The following is a 21,618-nucleotide window of genomic DNA, read 5'->3' on the forward strand; positions in this document are numbered from 1 at the left end:
GACCCGAAACGTTAACTCTGATTTTTTTCTTCACAGATGCTGCCAAAGCTGCTGAACTTTTCCAGCAACTTCTGTTTTTGTTCCTAATTTACAACATCCGCAGTTCTTTCAGTTTTTACTTCACTTTCAGTGGGAACTCATTGACGGAAAGATCTTGAAAGGATTTATTGGAAAGAGCAGGAGAGCGGATAGATTTACAAAAGCAACTCTTCTCTGTTGAGTTATTTCTCTGATTTCATAAGAGTTTTACCATTTTCGCAAAAGCTCCAGAATACAACTACGAAGATTATGACGAGCTCGTGCCAGCCGATCAACCCCTGAGCGAAATCGACTGGTTTGACCTTCGATCCCGGGCAAGGAGACAGGCCCCAGATCCTGAGGAAGACAGAACAATATATTATGAAGTTTGTGCATGGTGAGTGAGTCATACAGCACAGAGCATAATGTGTTCTGTGCCGCACTAAAAAGCAATTGCACTCTGACAGTGAATTGAAATAGGATGGTTAAAAAGTGTTTTTTTTTTAACAATATGACATTAACAACGAGACGTCATGCTTTATGTATTTTGTCACTCCATTTAATAGTTGCATTCACAATTGATCTCATAAATGATTGTTAAAAGCATTGAGCTTAATCTTGCTGTTCATTGAAATAAACTGCAGAATTAGCAAACAGTGTTGCACATGCGACTCCAGTGGAAATCTCAGAGCCACGACCATTTGCCCAGGATTTAGAATAGAACGTCCTTTATTGTCATGTGTACTCTATTGTAGAAGTACAGTGAAAAGCTTTTACAATGGCTGCCTGTTATGGTGCCAGCTTAGTTAGAAGTATCTGGGTACAAATCTCAGATACAACAGAAGAATAAAAAAGTACTTACATTACTTTACAGAGTTTCTTAAAAACATTTAGAAAGAAGACATCATTAAAGGATTGAAAATTACAGCAGGGTGAAAAAGATTTCAAATAAACTTTACATTGTAGCAGCTCAGTGCAGGGCCTCAGCACATGGTCTAACTGCCTGGGCCAGACTCCCTGCTCCACTCCAAGCTTCCAGTCTGCTCCTTACCGGTGCCCAGCCGCTCCAAGGTAAGTTCCAGGACTGCCTCTCCACTGCGCTGGTCTCCGGCCGTCCCCTCGTGCTGTTCTGGGGCTCGATTTAGAACTGATTGCTGAGTGACTGCATGGTTATGGGTCTCATTTCTACGTTCAGCTTTGTATATACATTCTTCTCTGTGCCCACGACACCAGCAAGGGGTGGGGTGTTGGGGGGGAGCACATTGGATCTCACAATGCAACAACCAGCGCACATTGTCAACAAATTGATTCGAAATGTGCTCGTTTGTTTCACAAAGGCATATGCCGGACAAGACCCAGAGGGCCTCTGGAATGGCCATTGTGGACATTTCGCTACTCAGTGGATTCGAACCTAAAGCTGCCGATTTGAATAAGGTCAGACCATCTTTCCTAGCCGGGGCTATGTGCTTATTTTGAGACTTTCTGCATCCCCGCTTTCTTCCTGAAAAACGTGCAAGCGCCCATCAGCCAGCGTGAACAATCAGGGATCTGGGTCCCGAAATGTAAAGTTTCTGCTCGGAATACCACCATCAGCACACACCAGGTTAAAACAAAAAAAAAATGCTTTGAGCTTTGCAAGGCTTAGTGCCATCAATACTCTTCCATGAGAAATCCATTAAATGAAAAAAGTCAACAGAATATATTCAGAGATAGTAAGAACTGCAGATGCTTTTTTCCCCTTTATTCAACCCATCTGGTTCACTAATGTCCTTCGAGGAAGGAAACTGCCCTCCTTACCTGGTCTGACCGACATGTGATTCCAGACCCACGACAATTGTGGTTGACTTTTAACTGCCCCTGGGCAATTAGGGATGGGCAATAAATACAGCTAGTAACGGCCTCATCTAGGCATAAATGACAAATAAATTGAGAGGGTTGTTCCATGAGGAAAGATTGTACAGGCTAGGCTTATTATCTGCTGGAGTTTAAAAGAGTAAGATCTGGCTTGATTTAATGCTTATGATATCCCAAGGGATCTTGACAGTGTGGATATGGAGAGGATGTTTTCCCTTCCGGAAGAAACTAGGATTGTTTAAAAATCAGGGTCACCCATTAAAAGTGGAGCAAAATGTTTTTCCCTTGGAGCCTTTGGACCTGTCTTCCAGAAAATATGCTGGGAACAGAATCCTTCAATATGTTTCCGGCTGGCAGCGATCGATTCTTGATAAGCGAAGGGGTGGATGGTTATCAGGAGTAGACAGGAAGATAGAGTAATCAGGCTCAGTCAGTAAATTTGATTGTAACTGTGTCTACCACCTCTTGAAAAATCTGCAGCAAGTTCACTACCTTTTGATTTTCCCTTGAGGAATCCATGCACCATAATCCATGGTGCTCTTTTAATTATCCCACATTTGTCAATATGAATATTGATTTTATCCCTAATTATTGTCTCTATTTGTTTCCCCACCATCACATCTAAACTGAGAGGCTTGTGTCCACTCAAACCGATGGCATTGTGGATTCAGATCAATATCCTTCCAACACATGAATAGTACATTCGGAGGTATCCTGCTCTTTGGCCAGAAGAATAGAAGATTGGAATATTATTTAAAAGGGGAAAGACTGCTAAAAACTGGGAATTGAGCTCCTCGTGAATGAATCACGAAATACTAGCAGCCATATTCAGCCAATGATAGGGAATGGAATGTTGGCTTTTATTTCAAAGTACAAAAATCAGGAATTCATGCTGAAACTATGCAAGGTGCTAGTCAGACCACAGCAAGAATACCTATAAGCTGTTTACCTTTCCTAAGGAAAAATATTGGAGGCAGTCCAGCAAAGGCTCACTAGGTTGAACCCAACCCAACCTGATTTTCTTAAGAGGAGAGGTTGAGTAGATTGGGCCTGTACTTACGAGAGTTTAGAAGAATGAGAGGTGACCTCATTGAAGTATGTGAGATTCCTATGGAGTTTGGCAGAAAAGTCTAGGGACAAGGTGGCATAATCTCAGCATAAGACGTTACCCATTTAAGGCAGAGATGAGAAGGAATTTCTTCTCTCTGAGGGTGGTGAACCTGTGGAATTCTTGACCACAGAGGGTTGTCAAATCATAGAATCTCTACAGTGTGGAAACAGGCCATTCAGCCTCTTGAATCCACACCAACCCTCCAAACAGCATCCCATCCAAACCCACACCCCTACCCTATCCCTGTAACCCTGCATTTCCCATGGCTCATCCACCCAACCTACACATCCCTGGACACCGTGGGGCAATTTAGCATGGCCAATCCACCCTAACCTGCATATCTTTGGACTGTGGGAGGAAACCCATACAGACATGGGGAGAACATGCAAACTCCACACAGACAGTTGCCTGAGGCTGGAACTGAACCCGTGTCCCTGGCACTATGAGGCAGCAGTGCTAACCACTGAGCCACCTGCCATCCTAAGTATATTTATAGTTGGGATAGACAGACTTTTAGTAAGTGAGGGAATCAAGGCTGTGGGAGGAAGAAAAAAAACAGAAAAATGGAGTTGGGGATTGTCAGATTTGACGCAATCTCATTGAATGGCAGAGCATATTCGATGGGCTGAAGGGCCTACTTCTGCTGCTATATCTATGGTCTTAATGAGCCAATTCATACTTCACTGCCATAACCTTTATCTACTTTTTTCTCTCATGTCTTATGGACTTATATAAAGAAGATTGTAACACTGTGGATTCTTAACTGTGAATCAGGGCATCTTGAGTATATATTTCAGCCTTCAGGAAAGAATAGATGAGATCAATGTGACGCTAATTGAAAATATGTTTATCTTCCAGTTAAAAAAACTTGTAGATCGGTACATCAATCAATATGAGTTCAAGAATGGGAGAGTGCTGCTCTATCTTGATAAGGTAATGGTACTGTATGCATGTTTTTGGATTTTATTATGTGCGTCATAGAATTCCTACGGTGTATCGAGACCATTTAACCCATTGTGTCTGTACTGACCCTCCAAAGGCCACCTCAACCAATCCCAGCCTGCCCATCCTATTACCCTGTTTACTATGTCTAACCCGCCTAGCCTGCACATCCCTGGACACTATCGCAAAATTGAGCATGGTCATTCCACCTCGGCTACACATCTTTGGGCTGTGGGAGGAAACCCATACAGGGACAATGTGCAAACTCCACACAGACAGTCACATAAGACTGGAATCAAACCCGAGTCGCTGGCAGTGTGAGGCAGCAGTGCCAACCACTGAGCCACCGTACCACCCATGGTGTTTGTCCCCTTCTCTCCTGCTGCAGTATCACAAGTCTTGAATTTAGCTGAGGTAGAGTCCTGTCAAACCATTGGGCTTGAGAAGCTAGGGGTAAGCCTGTGCTCAGACACAGGCTAGACATACTCGCTAAGTTTCATGGGGTGGTACGGTGGCTCAGTGGTTAGCACTGCTGCCTCATAGCACCAGGGACCCAAGTTCAATTCCACCCTCAGGCAACTGTGTGGAGTTTGCACATCCTCCCTGTATCTGTGTGGGTTTTCTCCAGGTGCTCCGGTTTCCTCCAGGTGCTCCAGTTTCCTCCCACAGCCCAAAGATGTACAGGCTAGGTGGATTGGTCCATGCTAAACTGCATATAGTGTCTAGGGATGTGTAGATTAGGTGGGTTAGCCATGGAAAATGCAGCATTGTAAGAATAGTATAGGGCACTGGGTCTGGGTGGGATGCCCTTCAGAGGGCTGATTGGACTCAATGGGCCAAATGGCCTGCTTCCACACTGTAGGGATTCTATGGATCTCTGGATGGTCATTGTGGAAAAACAAAAATCCCACTCATCTGCTCAAGGGTCTGAAAATAGGAAAGCAATTGCAGTTCCTCAAGACCACTTTGTGTCACATTCTAATTTCAGAAGGAAGAAATATTTGCTCTGTACAAACTGTATCAGTTCCAATTTTATGCATTAGAAAGCTAATAATAAACAACAGTGTGCAGCATTGTTCAGGAATTATTCCCTATTTTTGCAACAACTTTAATAATTTTGTGTTATATCCTGATTTATTTAAGCATTACTGGAAAAAAGTCATTTCATCAAAGCTTCTATTTTGCACTCTTCAGAGAAATTCACAAGAAATGCCAAGTAAAAGAAAAACATTGGTTATACACTAAAAGGAAATTGCTGATTGGTCATCAAGTGGACTCTGATTCATAGAGGTGATGCCATGGAGAATCTACCAGATAATGATGACTGATAGATAACTGCCAAGCTCTGTTTAAATTTTAAGCCAAGTGGGTTGGCTGCCATTGGTCAAGGCATTGACCTGCAAAATGGCCCAGTGAATGCCTGTCACCTCTTGCATTGAGTAGAAACTGTGGCAGTGTGTCTGCATGTTTGCCATAACATGCCCTTGTGTGTTGTTATGGACAGACCAGACTCCTTCAACATGTTTTAAAAAGGCAGCCTAGACCCTAAATTTTTCTTATTTTATAAAGTGCCTGTTCCGGAGGCAATGCCACTGGTCACACTACTCAATGTTAGGCAAAACACAGTTAATTTAAACATACTTAGACTGGGGCTGTTTTCCCTGGAGTGTCAGAGGCTGAGAAGTGACCATATAGAGGTTTATAAAATCATCAAGAGCGTAGGTAGGATGAATGGCCAAGGTCTTTTCACCAGGGTGGGGGAATCCAAAACTAGAAGGCATATGTTTAAGTTGAGAGGGGAAAGATTTAAAAGGGACCCAAGGAGCAATTTTATCATGCAGAGGGTGGTGCGTGTATGGAATGTGCTGCCAGTGGAAGTGGTGGAGGATGGTACAATTGCAACATTTAAAAGACATCTGGATGGGTACATGAATAGGAAGGGTTTAGAGGATATGGGCCAAATGCTGGCAAATGGGACTAGATTAATTTAGGATATCTGGTCAGGATGGCCGAATTGGACAGAAGGGTCTATTTCCATGCTGTACATCTCTATGTTGTTACGACCCTCTGACTATAGTTAAAATATAAACAAAAGAAAGGAATTTAGAATAACTTAACTCTATTGGTAAGATTAACAGAGTAATAAATACAGTAACTATTACCAACTAACTATTCCAACATAGTAAAATCCCATAAACACACCCTTTGGCAAAAAAAGGGAAAATTCAGACACAGATTCTCGCATGCAGTTCTCCACTCCAGGAGGAAAAAACATCAAGAGAAAATTCAGAGAGAGTAGCAGCCAGGAGACATTCGCTGTTGAGACCCGAATAGGTTCTGATACTCCTGAGATAGCAAACCCCAGAAATCCTAACCTTTGAGAGCTGACCACACTCATTCAGGCAGTTTAAAGCAAGAAGCCCAAGGCCTCCCAAACTGTTTACTCAAGTGGTGTTAACTAGCCAGCTTGTTACCTCTGCCTTACAACCTCACTGCAAAAAGCAACCAGGACAAAATAACTTCTTAAATTGACAGCATCGTCAATATGTACACAAAGGTCCTGTTCACTGTGAGCCCAAATGACAATCCCATATTGCTTGTACACATAATGCTGGACACCTTCAGATCTATTCACCAAATGTTGTCAAATCCCAGAATCACATTAAACTCTGCTATGAGTATTGTACAGGATGGCTGGGTGTAGTCAGTGCCCTGTTTGCTACGATCACCTGAATGGGTATGGCCTCTGGGCTAAAAAGGCTACATTCCTGGCATAACACTGGCACTGAAATACAGACCCTGCATTACTCACTTGTGTGTTTGCAATGTTTGTTTTCTGTGTATTTTACATGTGTCTATTTATGACCATGCAATTGTGATTGACCCACCCTCCAGGTCACTGAGCACAGAGAATGTATCGTGTTTGCCGCAAAGCAAATCATTCCCATCGGATTAATACAGCCGGCAAGTGCGACACTCTACGACTATTACAATCCAAGTGAGTAGAGACTCCACTGCAATGCAGCAGCTGCTGGGATTTAATGCAGAAGGGTTGCAGGTTTCCTGAAGGAGGTGGTTCAGGGAGTGTCTGGCATCCCTTTTACACACTGTGTTGTTACAAGAGGCTGACTTGAAATGCACATGGACAGTGGGTGAGAGTGAATAATATTACCCTGTTATCCAAGTGCATATTACTCATTACAGGAGCTGACATCAAGACGCAGGAATCAGGTCACCTCAATGTTATAAAAAGAAACTATTTCAGTGTGATTAGTCCGTTGACTGAGAAGCAGAAATTCGCAGAATACCTGCAGTGTGGAAGCAGGCCATTCAGCCCATTAAGTCCACACCAACCCTCTGAAGAGCATCCCACCCATTCCCCTCCTTATTTCTGTAACCCTGCATTTCCCATGGCCAACCCACCGAGCCTGCACATCGCTAAACACTATGGGTAATTTAGCATTGCCTGCACATCTTTGGACTGTAGAGGAAACCGGAGCACCCGGAGGAAACCCACGCAGGCACTGGGAAAATGTGCAAACTCCACACAGACAGTCGCCTGAGGGTGGAATCGAACCCGATTCCCTGGTTAGGTGACTCTCTCTCTCTGTCTCTTTATCTGTCTTTTCTTTCTCTCTCTTTCTCTCTCTCTTTCTCTTTCTTTCTCTCTTGTTCTCTCTGTTTTATTCTGTCTTTTTCTTTCTGTCTCCCTCACTCTCTTTCTCTCACTTTCTCTCTGTCTCACTTTCTTTCTTCCTCTGTTTTTCTCTCTCTCTCTGTCTTTCTCTCTCTCTCTCATTTCTCTCTTTCTCTTTTCCCCCTCTGTCTCCCATTTCATACTTTCTTTCTCTTTCTCTCTCTCACACTCTTGTCTCTCTCTGTCTCTCTTTCTTTCACTCGCTTTCTCTCTCTCTCTCTCTATCTCCCTCCATTTCTCCCTCGCTCTCTGTTTTTCTCTTTCGCTCTCTCTGTCTCTCTTTCTCTCCCTCTTCTCTCATATCACCCTTTCATTGTTTGCACATCATTATGATCTGTGCCATCTTATTCTTTATGTCTTTTACAAGTGGGAACATTTTCTCCCTATCTACTCCATCCAGCCCCCTCATGATTTTGAAGACCTCTATTAAATCTCTCCTCAGCTGCCTTCTCTCTTTCGTCTCTCCTTCTCTCTCTCATCTTTTTCCCTACCTTTCTCTCTTGTCTCTTTCTTTCTCTGTCTCTCTTTCTATCTGTCTGTGTCTCTCTTTTTCTCTCTCTCTCCCCGCTGGCACCTACGCCAGTCTTTCTCTCTTTCTATGCGGGCATATACGTTATTATTGGCAAAGATGGAAGCTCACAATGTCCAGATAATATTATTCTGCATGAAACAGCAATAGCATTATTCCATGTCATGCTCTTCTCATGATTGAATGCTTGGTTTGCAGGTACAAAATGCAGTATATTTTATAATGCTCCAGAACAAAGCACCATTGTATCGAAGCTCTGCCAACACGATGTTTGCCAGTGTGCTGAAGGTAGGTCCCAGCGACATATATTGGAAAATCCAAAGATACATTCTCTGGCCTTCTGTCTCAGAATTGTCTGTTCTTTGTAGCTTTAGCATTGTGCATGGAGGGGTAGAGGCTTGTGAATTCACCTGAGCTTTTACTTCGACTCTCAACCAATGACAAGGAGATAGTAGAAACTTCCGATGCTGGAGAATCTGATATAACGAGGTGTAGAGCTGAATGAAAACAGCAGCATCAGAGGAGCAGGAAGGCTGACATTTCGGGTCTAGACCCTTCTTAAGAAATGGGGGAGGGGAAGGGGATCCTGAAATAAATAGGGAGGGAGGGGGAGGCGGATAGAAGATGGACAAAGGAGAAGATAGGTGGAGAGGAGACAGACAGGTCAAAGAGGCGGGGATGGAGCCAGTAAAGGTGAGTGTAGGTGGGGAGTTAGGGAGGGGATAGGTCAGTCCAGGGAGGACGGACAGGTCAAGGAGACGGGATGAGGCTGGTAGGTAGGAGATGGGGGTGGGGCTTGAGGTGGGAGGAGGGGATAGGTGGGAGGAAGAACAGGTTAGGGAGGCAGGGACGAGCTGGACTGGTTTTGGGATGCGGTAGGGGGAGGGGAGATTTTGAAGCTTGTGAAATCCACATTGATACCATTGGGCTGCAGGGTTCCCAAGCGAAATATGAGATGCTGTTCCTGCAAACTTCGGGTGGCATCGTTGTGGCACTGCAGGAGGCCCAGGATGGACATCAAACAGATGTTCACATGCATATCTGCTAATGTGGTATACTGAATCCGCTGTTCCTGATGTGGCCTCCTCTACATCGGGGAAACCAAGCGGAGGCTTGGGGACAGCTTTGTGGAACACCTACGCTCGGTTCGCAACAAACGTCTACACCTCCCAGTCGTGAACCATTTCAACAACCCCTCTCACATGTCCATCCTGGACCTCCTGCAGTGCCACAACAATGCCACCCGAAGGTTGCAGGAACAGCATCTCATATTTCGCTTGGGAACCCTGCAGCCCAATGGTATCAATGTGGATTTCACAAGCTTCAAAATCTCCCCTCCCCCAACCGCATCCCAAAACCAGCCCAACTTGTCCCGCCTCCCTAAACTGTCCTTCCTTCCACCTATCCCCTCCTCCCACCTCAAGCCCCACCCCCATCTCCTACCTACCAGACTCATCCCAAATCCTTGACCTGTCCGTCCTCCCTGGACTGACCTATCCCCTCCCTAACTCTCCACCTACACTCACCTTTACTGGCTCCATCCCCGCCTCTTTGACCTGTCTGTCTCCTCTCCACCTATCTTCTCCTTCATCCATCTTCTATCCGCCTCCCCCTCTCTCCCTATTTATTTCAGAATCCCCTTCCCCTCCCCCATTTCTGAAGAAGGTTCTAGACCTGAAACATCAGCTTTCCTACTCCTCTGATGCTGCTTGGCCTGCTGTGTTCATCCAGCTCTACACCTTGTTATAGCAATGATAAGGGTTGGCTTTTCTGTTGTTGGGTTGTGCATTTTACCTGAGGGCTCAGACTTTGTCAGGCATTTGAGTTAGAGCTTAGAGCATTGGCATTTGGTTGTTTTTTCTTTTGTTTTTCTATTCTTAATGCTCATGTTGTGAGCCTGAATAAAATATTTCCCTCTGTGTGCTACAGAACGGGAAAGGATACTTTGTCACTTTGCATTTAGAAAATGCAGCTTGAAAGTACAGCCACAGACCTACAGAACTAACTGCAAGTGTAAAACCCCTACCTGCTGGGAGCAGATTCTGCTAAATGCTGCGCACATATAATCTTACTACTTTGCTCTATAGATTTTCCATTATTGAAATAAAGCATATGTTATTTGAGAGACCATCAATATCTCTAAAATCTCCGTTTTCCCCTTTTATGGTGGAAGCTGTCTAATGTCTGTTCACCTTTTTCACTGTCATGTGGGGAAACTTTCTTTATTGTTGGAAATGAACCAGCAATGTGCAATTTTGCCATAATCGCTGAGGGTCACAGGGCTGCTTTCCAATTTAGAGACAGAGAGAGACAACTGGTGCTGGATTTAACCCAAGGGTCACTGCACCTCAGGCAACAGGGAAGGTATAGAAAGCAGGACAGTGTGGTAACCTCAGCTGGTGTCGGAAACAAACCCACACTTTTGGCATCCCCCTGCATTGCAGACTAACTGCCCAACTACCTGAGCTGACTGCCTCTTTAATCATCGCAACACCCAATAGCCAAGAGACTAATCCACCATTTTGATTCGGAGCAGCGAATGGTTTATTTTAGGTCAGAACTTTTCATGTACTCAAACAGAATTTGAAAGGACTGGAGAGTAACCTTTGCCCATTCATCCATTGCAAAACACACCGTGGGTTGTGTCCATGAGTCTGTTTGCTCTCTCCTTCTGTCTCTCACTCTGACTCTCACTCTCAGGTCGTTGCCCTCGCATGAAGAAAACATTTTCTCCAGAATTGGCAGAAGATGCGCGGATTCAGTTTGCCTGCTACAAACCCATTGTGGACTACGGTAAAAAAGAAAGACTCCTGATTGCTCTGTTTGTAATGCTTGGCTTTTGAGTGGGCGTGTGCATAACTTCTCAGCTCTTCCTTGCTCTGAAGCACCACCAACAACGTACAGAAGTGCAACTGGTACCCAGCCAATAATCGTTGCCAATGAAGTAATTTCAGTAAACTGAGACACGCACATGAGTGAGGGACATTCCTGTTGAACATGTGGACAATTCTCACTGTAAACAGAATCACACAGCATCACAGAATTGTTGAGTTGCAGAAGGAAGCCATTCAGCCCGTCATGTCTGCAATAGTTCTATCCCCAAGTGCTAATCCCCTGGCCTTTTCTCATATTCCTGCAAACTATTCCAATCCAGATAACCATTCGATGCCTCTCCTGGATATCTCCCTTGAACCATTCTCTGCCACATTTCCAAGCAGTGCTTTCCAAACCCTTTCCTAACCGCTCGCTGTGTGAAAAGGTTTTTTTTCTCACATTACTCTTTCTTTGTTTGCATATCATCATGATCTATGCCATCTCATTCCTTTTATCTTTTACAAGCGGGAATATTTTCTCCTTATCTACTCCATCCAGCCCCCCCATGATTTTGAAGACCTCTATTAAATGTCCCCTCAGCTGCTGTCTCTCCAAGGAGAACAGTCCCAATTTCTTCGACCTATCCTCAGAAATGAAGCTTCTCATTGCTGGAACCATTCTTGTAAATTGTTTCTGCACTGTCTCCAATACGTTCACATCTTTTCAATGATGCGGGCACCCAGAACTGTACTCCAGTATACAATACTCCAGCTGAGCTCTAACAAGTGCTTTGTGCAAGTTTAATATTATCTTCTTGCTTTTGTACTGTATGCCCCTGTTAATAAAACCAATAATGTTTTACACTCTCTCCACCAGGCCTGCCACCATCAATGATCTGTGCATTTGTATCATTGCAATTGTAACTGACATTTTGTCTTTGCAAAACCATAACGATTAGTCAGCAAGACACATCTTATTAAATTGACTTATTTTAGAAGCAAGATAACAATTGCTCATTAACCTCATGACTGACAAACCACTGCAAATGGGCAAGTGCCCTGGAGCCTTAGCTTTCCAAATTGAAGCTTTCTCAAGCACAGCCCTTCTCTCAAAACTCTGGGAGCACCATTGAATCTAGACAGGCTGGTAATTGTACCCGAAGGTCACTTTGTAATATCAGGGAGATGGAATGATTCAGTCCATTATTAGCAGTAAGTGTGAGACAGTTTACCACTAAGGTCAAATGTAGAACATTAACCTTTAAATATTATTTTACTTACACGTTGATCAGCAGTGGTGCAGGATAGGAGCATTATTTTGCTTAGCCGAGTAAATTAGGGCTAAATTTTAACTGTGCAAGCCAATGGGGTTTGAGTAGCTTAAAAAAATTTGCCCAAGGCAAGTGAAGACTTTCAAAGAATTCATTTCACAATATGCTAATACACAAAGGCCACAGTGGACTTTATTTTAGAAATTGAAGAGATCATAGAAAGATTTTTTTGATTAGATTTGATTATTTTATTGTCACATGTACCGCGGTACAGTGAAGAGTTCTATTTTGCGTGCAGTAGAGGAAGTCATACCATACAGTGTGCATTAGGGTAATAGAACAGAGTGAGGAATACAATGTTACAGCTGCAGAGAAGGTGCACAATGAGTGAGATCAATGTTAAATTTAAATTTTGAGAAGTCCATTCAGAAGTCTATTAACAGTGGGAAGAAGCTGTTCTCGAACCTGTTGGTACCTGTTTTTAAGCTTTTGTATCTTGTGCCCAACGGAAGAGATTGGAAGAGATTATAACCGGGGTGGGAAGTCTTAGATGATATTGCCTGCCTTCCTGAGGCAGTGAGAAGAGTAGATGGAGTCAATGGATGGGCGGTTCGCTCCGTGATGGACTGGGCTGTGTTCACAACTCTCTGTAGTTTCTTACAGTCCTGGGCAAAACAGTTGCCATACTGAGCCAAGATGCATCCTGATGGGATCGCGTGTCCCCAAGTAGAAATAAACAATTCTTTTGTTTAGAAGTAGTACAGTTTTTGCCTGTACCACCCTTTCAGACAGCGAATTCCAGGTTCTGACTGAAAACATTTCCTCATTTCCCCTCTGGTCCTACTTGCAAACACTTTAAATCGACTTCCCCCAGTTTTTGACCACTCTGCTGAGGTCAATGAGCCATTGTATTCTCTCTATCTAGCCCCCTTCTAGTTTGAAACAACTTAAAATGTATCACGGTTCAGCTTGTTCTTTTTGAGATGCAGCGACAGCAGTTGAATCAATCTTTCATCCATGGGTCATTGTTTGTCTAATTCTGGGTGACATAGTAGCTCAGCGGTTAGCGCTGCTGCCTCACAGCACCAGGGTCATGGGTTCGATTCCACCCTTGGGCAACTGTCTGTGTGGAGTTTGCACGTTCTCCCTGTGTCACTGTAGGTTTCCTCCTACAGTCCAAAGATGTGTTGGCCATGCTAAATTGCACATAGTGTTCAGGATGTGCAGGCTAGATGGGTTAGCCATGGGGAATGCAGAGTTACAAGGATAGGGTGGGGGGTGTGGGCCTGGGTGGGATGCCCTTTGGACAGTCAATGGGCCGAATGGCCTGCTCCCACATTGTAGGGATTCTATGATTATGACGAGCTCTTGTGCACCCTCTCCAGTGCAGTCCCATCTTGCTTCCAATGAAAGCCTCAAACTGGGTACAAGCTGACCAATGTTCTATCATAATGTTAACAATCTTGGCTAATAAAGGAAAACATATCCTATGCCATCTTAGCCACCTTTTATCAAACTGCCCTACTACCCGTGAGGCTTTGGGGGCCAGAGAGTTCAAGGTCCCTCCGATCCTCCACACTGCTCGTTATTGTATTTTGTATATTCCTTGTTTAGTTTCCCAAAACTTCCCGCAAGATTGGGTTTCGTTTTCCACTTCTCTGCCCAACTCATCAAACCATCAGTACCCTGTGGTCCTAAGCTTCCTCCTCACTGCCAGCCACGTGGTAAATGTTTGTAGTATCACCAAACTCTGTCGTCACACTTGCCTGCATTTGAATCTAAATCATGAATACATTCTAGCGAGAGCTGGCCAAAGAACGTTCTTTAGCTCTTTTTCCGATGATGCTTCATATTAAGAGCCACCTTTGTAGCTGATATTTATGTCAGTAATAATTTGCCATTGGAAGCAACGGCATGAGGAGGCAAGCTCCCAGTCTACCTCAACCAGAATGGAAATCAAACCCAGGCTCTTGGTCGCATTCTGCAATACAAAACAAACATCTAGCCAACAAAGCTAACCGGCCCCCGAAAATGCTGGTATATCCTACCAACAGCGAGGGATTGAGAGCTGAGCCTGGAAACAGCCTTCCAGTGGCAAAAAATTACTGGCAACCATTACTGCTTGTTCCCTATCACTAATTCAATTTGGGATTCAGTTTGTCACTGTTCCTTGGAGCTGAAGGACCTTTTAATTTTTTTGAAGTTTGCCGAGTAGAACAGAGTCTACACGCCTGTCTAAAAGTCTATATAGACCGCATTCACTGCACTGCCCAAATCTTGTCACCTCCTCAATTATAAAAACAAAACAAAGTTAGTGGAAAGTGAGCTTCCATTGTCAAATGCAGGCACTTTTCAACGATTCACTAATACATTACTAAGTGAGCCTTCATTCTCTGAATTGAATCTAACGCATTTTGCCCCCAAATGAAGATAAAGTAATTGGCCATAAGACAATCAGATATGAATTGCACTGAACATATCCGTTTTAAACATTCAAAATTTTCTCTAATATCTCCAGCAGCACTTATTCAAGAAAAATTAAGCTTTTCTTTGAATTAAATGTATGGGGCCAGCTCAGAAGGCTGGCATTCACCGTCCATGAGAAGGTAATGATGAGCCACCTTCTTGAACCAGTTTGTGTGGTGTAGTTACACTCATGGTGCCCATCAGGAGGGGAGTTCCAGGGTTTTCAGCCTGCCACCATGAAGGACCAACTTCCCTCGGAATGAACGGGTTGTCCAATGGGGAAAGGTTTGGACGGGCTTGCCTTGTATCCACTGGAGTTTCAAAAAAATAGTGTGGAAGATTAGGAAGGATATTAATTTCTACCATTTGCTGTAAAGTCCTCAAAATGTAATGTTACTACAATTCTGTAACGCAGCTGACAAATTTTAGACTCCACAAATGACTCAGGACGTAACCACATCTTCAATCTATATTTTGTAATCTATCTGTGTCACTCTAAAACCTGGTGTTGTGTGATTTCTGACCTTGTCCACCCCAGTCCAACACTGGAACCTCCACATCACTCTTCCCTTTGATATAAGAATCTATGCTTAAGCTGCAATTGTTTTAATGCTTTACAACTTCTTTTGCTCTCTAAAGATTGGCTGTTTACATCATTTGTTGCTTTATTTTCCTTAATAATGCACTGGACTCAAAGTTTGCTCAAGGAATGCAACTAACCTTTTCCCACTAACTTGTTGTTTGTCTTTCTAATTCTCCAACACTAAAGGATCAGACTTCTTCTACTTTTTACGGAATAACAAACTTGGGACTGTGGTAAACTAGGCCTTTCAAAATGTCCTTTATTAAAATGCTTGGAGTTTTGACGAATAAGAGCCGACTTGATTGAACAGTTTTAAGGTCCTGAAGCTGTCTTGACAGTGCGGACTGTGGAAAGACCTTTTCTCTTGCAGGAGAGTCTCGAGCTAAGGGTCACTGGCTGAAAATTGGGGATCTCTAAATTTTTGGACAGCATGATGTTTCTTGCTCTTATAGAGGGCTGTAAGTCTTTGAAATTCTCCTCCTCAAAAATTGGTGGAAACTGGGTCCGTTTTTGTGTCTATGGGAGCAGATAGATTCTTAATAAGCCAAAAGGAGAGGAGAATGAATATCAATGTAGGTGAGAATGTGGAGTAATCAGATCAACAAAGGTTACATCGAATGGTTGAAAAGACTTGAAGGGTTGAGTGACTCTTGGTTTAAAGCTTGCTATCCTGCACAGCACTTTTTATATCTTCTATTCCGGGGCAAGCAACTAAATTCTGTTCTGTATCCTACCCAATATTTCAGAGTTAAACACATTTCAAAACTTCAGAAGAAAGGCATTTCTAACCATCATTTTCCTCCATTTGTTCCAGCATTTGTTGTCAACGTGTTACAAATCGATACGATAGGGAGTTTCCAAGTTTACAAAGTTGCCATCACAAAGCGGATCAAACTTGGTAAGTAACAGGAAGGAACCAACGCCGCTCTAACAACAGTAGATTCGATGTTGCCTTCCAATATTCCATGCGTAGCCTCACTGAATTTGAAGAAACTGGCCAATGCCAGACAAAGCAATATTGCAAACAGGAGGGGGTTCCCTCACCAGCTCAGTGGCTGCTAGACGGAAAATACGGCAGATGCTGGAAATCTGAAACACAGGGAATTGCTGGAGAAACTCAGCAGTTCTGGCAGTATCTGGGGAGCGAGGGAAGCAGAGTTAACATTTTGAGTCCAGTACGACATACGAGTCTGAAGAACTCTGAAGTACTGAAGAAAGGTCATACTAGAGTTGAAACGTGGACTCTGTGCCTCTCTCTGCAGATGCTGCCAGACCTGCTGGATTTCTCCAGCACTCTCTCTATTTGTTTCTACTAAGTGTTTACTGATTTTGTTTCAGATTCCGAGCAGCCATCGTCTTTTGCTGCTCATCTCATTCGGCATGCTTTCAGACATCCAAAAGGATGTGTTAATTTATTCTTATTTGCATTGCTACTTCTGTGCGAATTGGCAAAGCCAGTGTTTGAAACTCCCCTTGAGCTGAATGTCTTTCTGCATGAAGTCAGCCACAGTGCAGCGGGGCCAGAGTCACATGTATCATACAATCCCTACGCTGTGGAAGCAGGCCATTTGTCCCATCGAGTCAACACTGACCCTCTGAAGACCATTCCACCCTGACCCATCCTCTGACCATATCCCTGTAACCGTGCATTTCCATGGCTAACCCACCTGGCCTGCACATCCCTGGACACTATGGAGTAATTGAGCTTGGCCAATCCACCCAACCTGCACATCTTTGGGCTCTGGGAGGAAACCCACGCAGACGCGGGGAGAATGTGCAAAGTCCACACAGACAGTTGCCTGAGGCTGGAATTGAACCCGGGTCCCCATTGCTGTGAGGCAGCAGTGCTAACCACTGAACCACGATGCTGCCATTTCCTTGGTATTCTTGATGCCACACCCTATCAAATGTGGCAGATTCATTCCCATTAGTGAACTGGATGGGTTTTTCCTGACAATCGACGATGGTTTCATGGTCATCATTAATTCCAGAATATTTAGTGAAATCAAATTTCACCATTTTCCATGGCTGGATTCCAATTGGGGGTCTCCAGATCATTAACCGGGTCTCCGGATCGACAGTCCAGCGATAATACCACTAGGCCATTGCCTAGAGTGTGCCTTGTATACCCTTAATGACGGATGGAGTGACGGAGGGTGGTGAGTAGGGTGACAGACCACCGGTTAGCTGCTTTGCTCTGGTTGGTACCGGGAGACCTTGAGTGTGGCTCCAGCTGCCATTATCCCAGCGATGGATGTTGGGTGTGAGGAGATTTTCGGTGGCTGGGTTCCAGAATGTCAACCAACAATATTGAATGAGGCAAATAATAACAACATTCACAGCTGTACAGGAAAACCCTCTAACCACCAATACCCGTGGTAAACTGGGGGGACACAGAGCTCTCCATGCAAACTTCCCACAGGCAGTCACCCAAGGCTGGGATCGAACCTGGGTCCCTGGTGTTATGAGGTAGCAGTGCTAACCACTGAGCCAGTGCGATGCCCACACAACAGCCAGTGAGGCCTGTATATCTCCTTCCCCTAAAGTGAACCAACTAGGTTTTACAACAACTGGTGATAGTTGCCATGGTCACCATTCCATCTCCTTCTAGAATCTGAAAGCTTGTTGGTTGCCCTGGTGGGATTTGAACTTGCATTTGCAAAGCACTGACCACAGTGCAGTAACATGACTAGAGTATCACTGGTACTAACTTATTCATGGACATTTTAACACAGAATGGTCAAGCTTCCACCTAGTGCAATATAAAGTCTGCATTTGAGATCGAATTTGAAAAATTGTGAAGAACTTGCTAAAATTTGCAACTTGAGTTTTCTTAAGATGATGCAAGAGAGCAATAAACAATATATTCTGAATGAATTCTAAAGGAAGAAAACATGGATCATAACCTGATGTGGCATTAAATTTAAAGTGAGTACAGGAGTTGGGACGTGATGTTGAGGTTGTGCAGTACATTGGTGAGGCCTCTCCTGGAGTACTGTGTCCAGTTCTGGCCGTCCAGTTATAGGAAGGATATTATGAAGTTGGAGAGGGTTCAGAAGAGATTTACCAGGATGTTGCTGGGTATGGAAGGTTTGAGTTATAAAGAAAGGCTGGATAGGCTGGGACTTCTTTCACTGTAGTGTAGGAGGTTGAGGGGTGACCTCAGAGAAGTTTATTAAATAATGAGGGGTATAGATAGAGCTAATGGTAGGTGTCTTTTCCCAAGGATTGGGGATTTCAAGACTCGGGGGCAAATTTTTACAGTGGAGAGGAGAGAGGTTTAAAAAAAGAGATGAGGGGCAAATTTTTTACCAGAAGGCACGTGGAAGATACTTCCTGAGGAAGTGGTGGATGTGGGTACAGTTACAGCATTTAAAAGACATTTGGATAGATACATGAATGGGAAAGGTTTGGAGGGATATGGGCCTGGAGCAGGCAGGTGGGACTAGTTTAGTTTTGGATTGAAGGGTCTGTTTCTGTGCTGTATGACTGTATGATCAGCTCATCCAAACACAGAAGCAGAAATTGCTGGAGAAACTCAGCAGATCAGGCAGCATCTGTGGAGAAAGAATAACATAGTTTCGAATCCAGTGACAACTGTATAAGGGTTGATTCGGCTGCAGCTAGAATATCGTGCTCAGTTCTGGAATCCATGTTATAGGAGGGAGATAATTGCACTGGAGAGGGTGCAGAGGAGATTTACCAGGATGTTGCCTGGGCTGGAAAGTTTTACATATGAAAAAGAGATTGCACAGCCTGGGGATGTTTTCCTTGGAGCACAGGAGACTGAGAGGGGACCATGATTGAGATGTATAAAACTGAGTGGCATAGACAGGGTGGAAAGGAAAGAACTCCTTTGGTGAAGAAATCAATGACCGGAGGCATAGATTTAAGGCAAGGGGCAGGACGTTTAGAGTGGATATGAGGAATTTATTTTCAGCAGAAGCTGGTGGGAATCTGGAACTCGGGATGGTATGGATAGTGAAGGCAGAAGATCCCATAATATTGAAGAAGTATTTAGATGTGCACTTGCAATGCCTTTTATGAAGGCTATGGTCCAAGTGCAGGAAAACGGGATTTTCTTTATAATTCATTCACGGGATGAGGGCGTCACTGGCCAGGCAGCATTTATTGCCCATCCCTAATTCCCCAGAGGGCAGTTAAGAGTCAACCACATTGCTGTGGGTCTGGAGTTTCCTTCCCTAAAGGGACATTAATGACCTAGGGGTGTTTTTTTCCCCAACAATCGACAATAGATACGTGGTCATCATTAGATTCTTAATTCCAAATTTTTTTATTATCGAATTCAAATTTCACCATCTACCGTGGCAGGATTCAAACCATTGTACCCAAAACATTATCTGGGTCTCTGGAATTAGAATACTTAGGGGTTTTACTTTGACCAGCACAGACTCAATGAGCTGAATTACCTTTCTCTGGGCCATAGAGCTCTCTATAACACTTCTTCAGAACTTATTCAAATTCTGAAGAAGAGTCAAACTGGACTTGAAATGTTAACTCTTTTTTTTTCTCTCTCTCTCTGGTTCTCTCAAGAGATGCTGTCAGACCTGCTGAGTCTTTCCAGCATTTCCTGCTTTCATCGCAAGTCTCCTGCTTAAAGCAAAAACAATGGGTGCTTTAAAAGAGAGGAAACCCAGAGAATGCTGGACAGGCACAATGTCAGGCAGCATCTGCGGAGGGTGAAGGTTTGAGACCGATAAGCGTTGGTCGACTACCTTCTGCAATTGCCCCACTGTGAATAATGCACTCAACCAGTTGCGGTTTAATTTCAGCTCGATTTTCGCGGGCTTATCCCACAAAGCTAATGAAGATCATGCATTCCTTCCCCCCTCCCTTTCAAATAGCCAGCGACGAGGGCATTCAGGTGAATGATGTCCGGCACTTCCTCAAACAGACGGCGTGCCCTTTGAAACTGGAGCCTCTCAAATCTTACCTCTTCATGGGAAAGGACGGCCAGACCAAAGATGAAAATCACAAGTACGTGAGATTTCAATGACCTCGCTAAGTTGTAACGTAAAGCAACCACCTTCCCAACCCACGACCATTTCCGTCTAGAGGGACAGGGAGCGGCAGATATAGGGGAACACCACCACCTGCCAGTTCCCCTCCAAGCCACTCTCCATCCCGACTCGGAAATATATCGCCGCTCCTTCACCGTCTCTGGGTCAAAATCCTGGAATTGCCTCCATAATGGCATTGCGGGTCAACCCACAGCAGGTGGACTGCAGCAGTTCAAGAAGGCAGCTCACCTCCACCTTCTCAAAGGGGCAGCTAGGGACGGGCAATAAATGCTGGGCCCAGCCTACGATGCCCACATCCCACAAATGAATAACTATTTTTGAAAATGAGACTGGATTATATTAAGATCGGCACAGATGAGTTTGACTGAAGGGTCTGTTTCCGCGCTGTACAGCTCTATAACTCTATATGATAGATCTAAGCGTCTGAAATTGGGTGATGCCACAAGAGCCACGCATTTTGACAGTGGTCGCAACGTGGCTACAAGCCAGATTATCTGATATCTCAACCTTGCTGCTTGTGCACAAATTGTGTACCCACCTCCAAGCATTCGATGCTTGTGACTTTGCTGCAAAGTGTCCTTGGCAGGCATTAGGATGGGATAAGATGGTTTGAAAGTAATGTTCCCTTCTCTCTTTGTGTTTCCCTTCCTCCCATTCACACTGACCCTACTGCGCTCTGCCAACTGAACCCGACAACAGCACACAGTATATTCTGGATTCAAAGTCTTGGGTTGAAGAGATGCCGTCGCAAGAAAAATGCGAGGGCACGAGACAGAGAAGGATCTGCAAGGAATTGAATCAGTTCACTGATGACCTTAAAACCACTGGATGTCAATTATAAAGAAGGGTGCTATGGACTTTTATTTTGTCATGTAATCTGCCAAATTGCTGCACGCCTCATTTTAACCTGCTCCAGAATAAAAAAATGCACTTAAAGCTCGTCTGGAATATGAACCTATTTGCTTCAACCAATAATGCCCCCTGTCATAATTCTTAAAATTTATTGTGATTCCTTCCTTGTCTTATCTTTGTTACCAAGAGAATCCAGCAGAGGGAAATTGTTAATCATATCACGACAGATCCTGCGTGATGAGGCCAGGGGTTTATGTTGCACATAGAGTATCCAAACAGTGCAGGTATGTTGTCAAAATGAGTGAACATGGAGTGTCACGCAGACATCATCCACTAGGAAGAGGTTACTAAAGGATCTGGCGGGAGTCATAGAGTCATACAGTGCAGATACAGATGCTTTGGTCCAACCAGTCCATGCCGAACATAATCCCAATCTAAAC

At 44.1% G+C, this 21,618-nt stretch overlaps 1 protein-coding gene across 1 annotated transcript in view; it reads left to right on the forward strand.

Moving 5' to 3' along the window:
- Positions 1-21,251, forward strand: part of LOC109927203 (complement C4-B-like) — a 119,063-nt gene extending 97,812 nt beyond the window's left edge. The window contains exons 27-35 of the mRNA XM_048616509.1: positions 243-415; positions 1,356-1,452; positions 3,842-3,916; positions 6,821-6,923; positions 8,350-8,439; positions 10,852-10,944; positions 16,099-16,182; positions 20,150-20,282; positions 21,026-21,251. Of these exons, the coding sequence (XP_048472466.1) occupies positions 243-415; positions 1,356-1,452; positions 3,842-3,916; positions 6,821-6,923; positions 8,350-8,439; positions 10,852-10,944; positions 16,099-16,182; positions 20,150-20,282; positions 21,026-21,167 (990 nt within the window). The 3' untranslated portion in view covers positions 21,168-21,251. The remainder of the gene's footprint in view (positions 1-242; positions 416-1,355; positions 1,453-3,841; positions 3,917-6,820; positions 6,924-8,349; positions 8,440-10,851; positions 10,945-16,098; positions 16,183-20,149; positions 20,283-21,025) is intronic.
- The last annotated feature ends 367 nt before the right edge of the window (positions 21,252-21,618 follow it).

This window comes from Rhincodon typus, chromosome 35 (assembly GCF_021869965.1).
Source record: "Rhincodon typus isolate 14 chromosome 35, sRhiTyp1.1, whole genome shotgun sequence".
Taxonomy (NCBI): Eukaryota; Metazoa; Chordata; class Chondrichthyes; order Orectolobiformes; family Rhincodontidae; genus Rhincodon; species Rhincodon typus.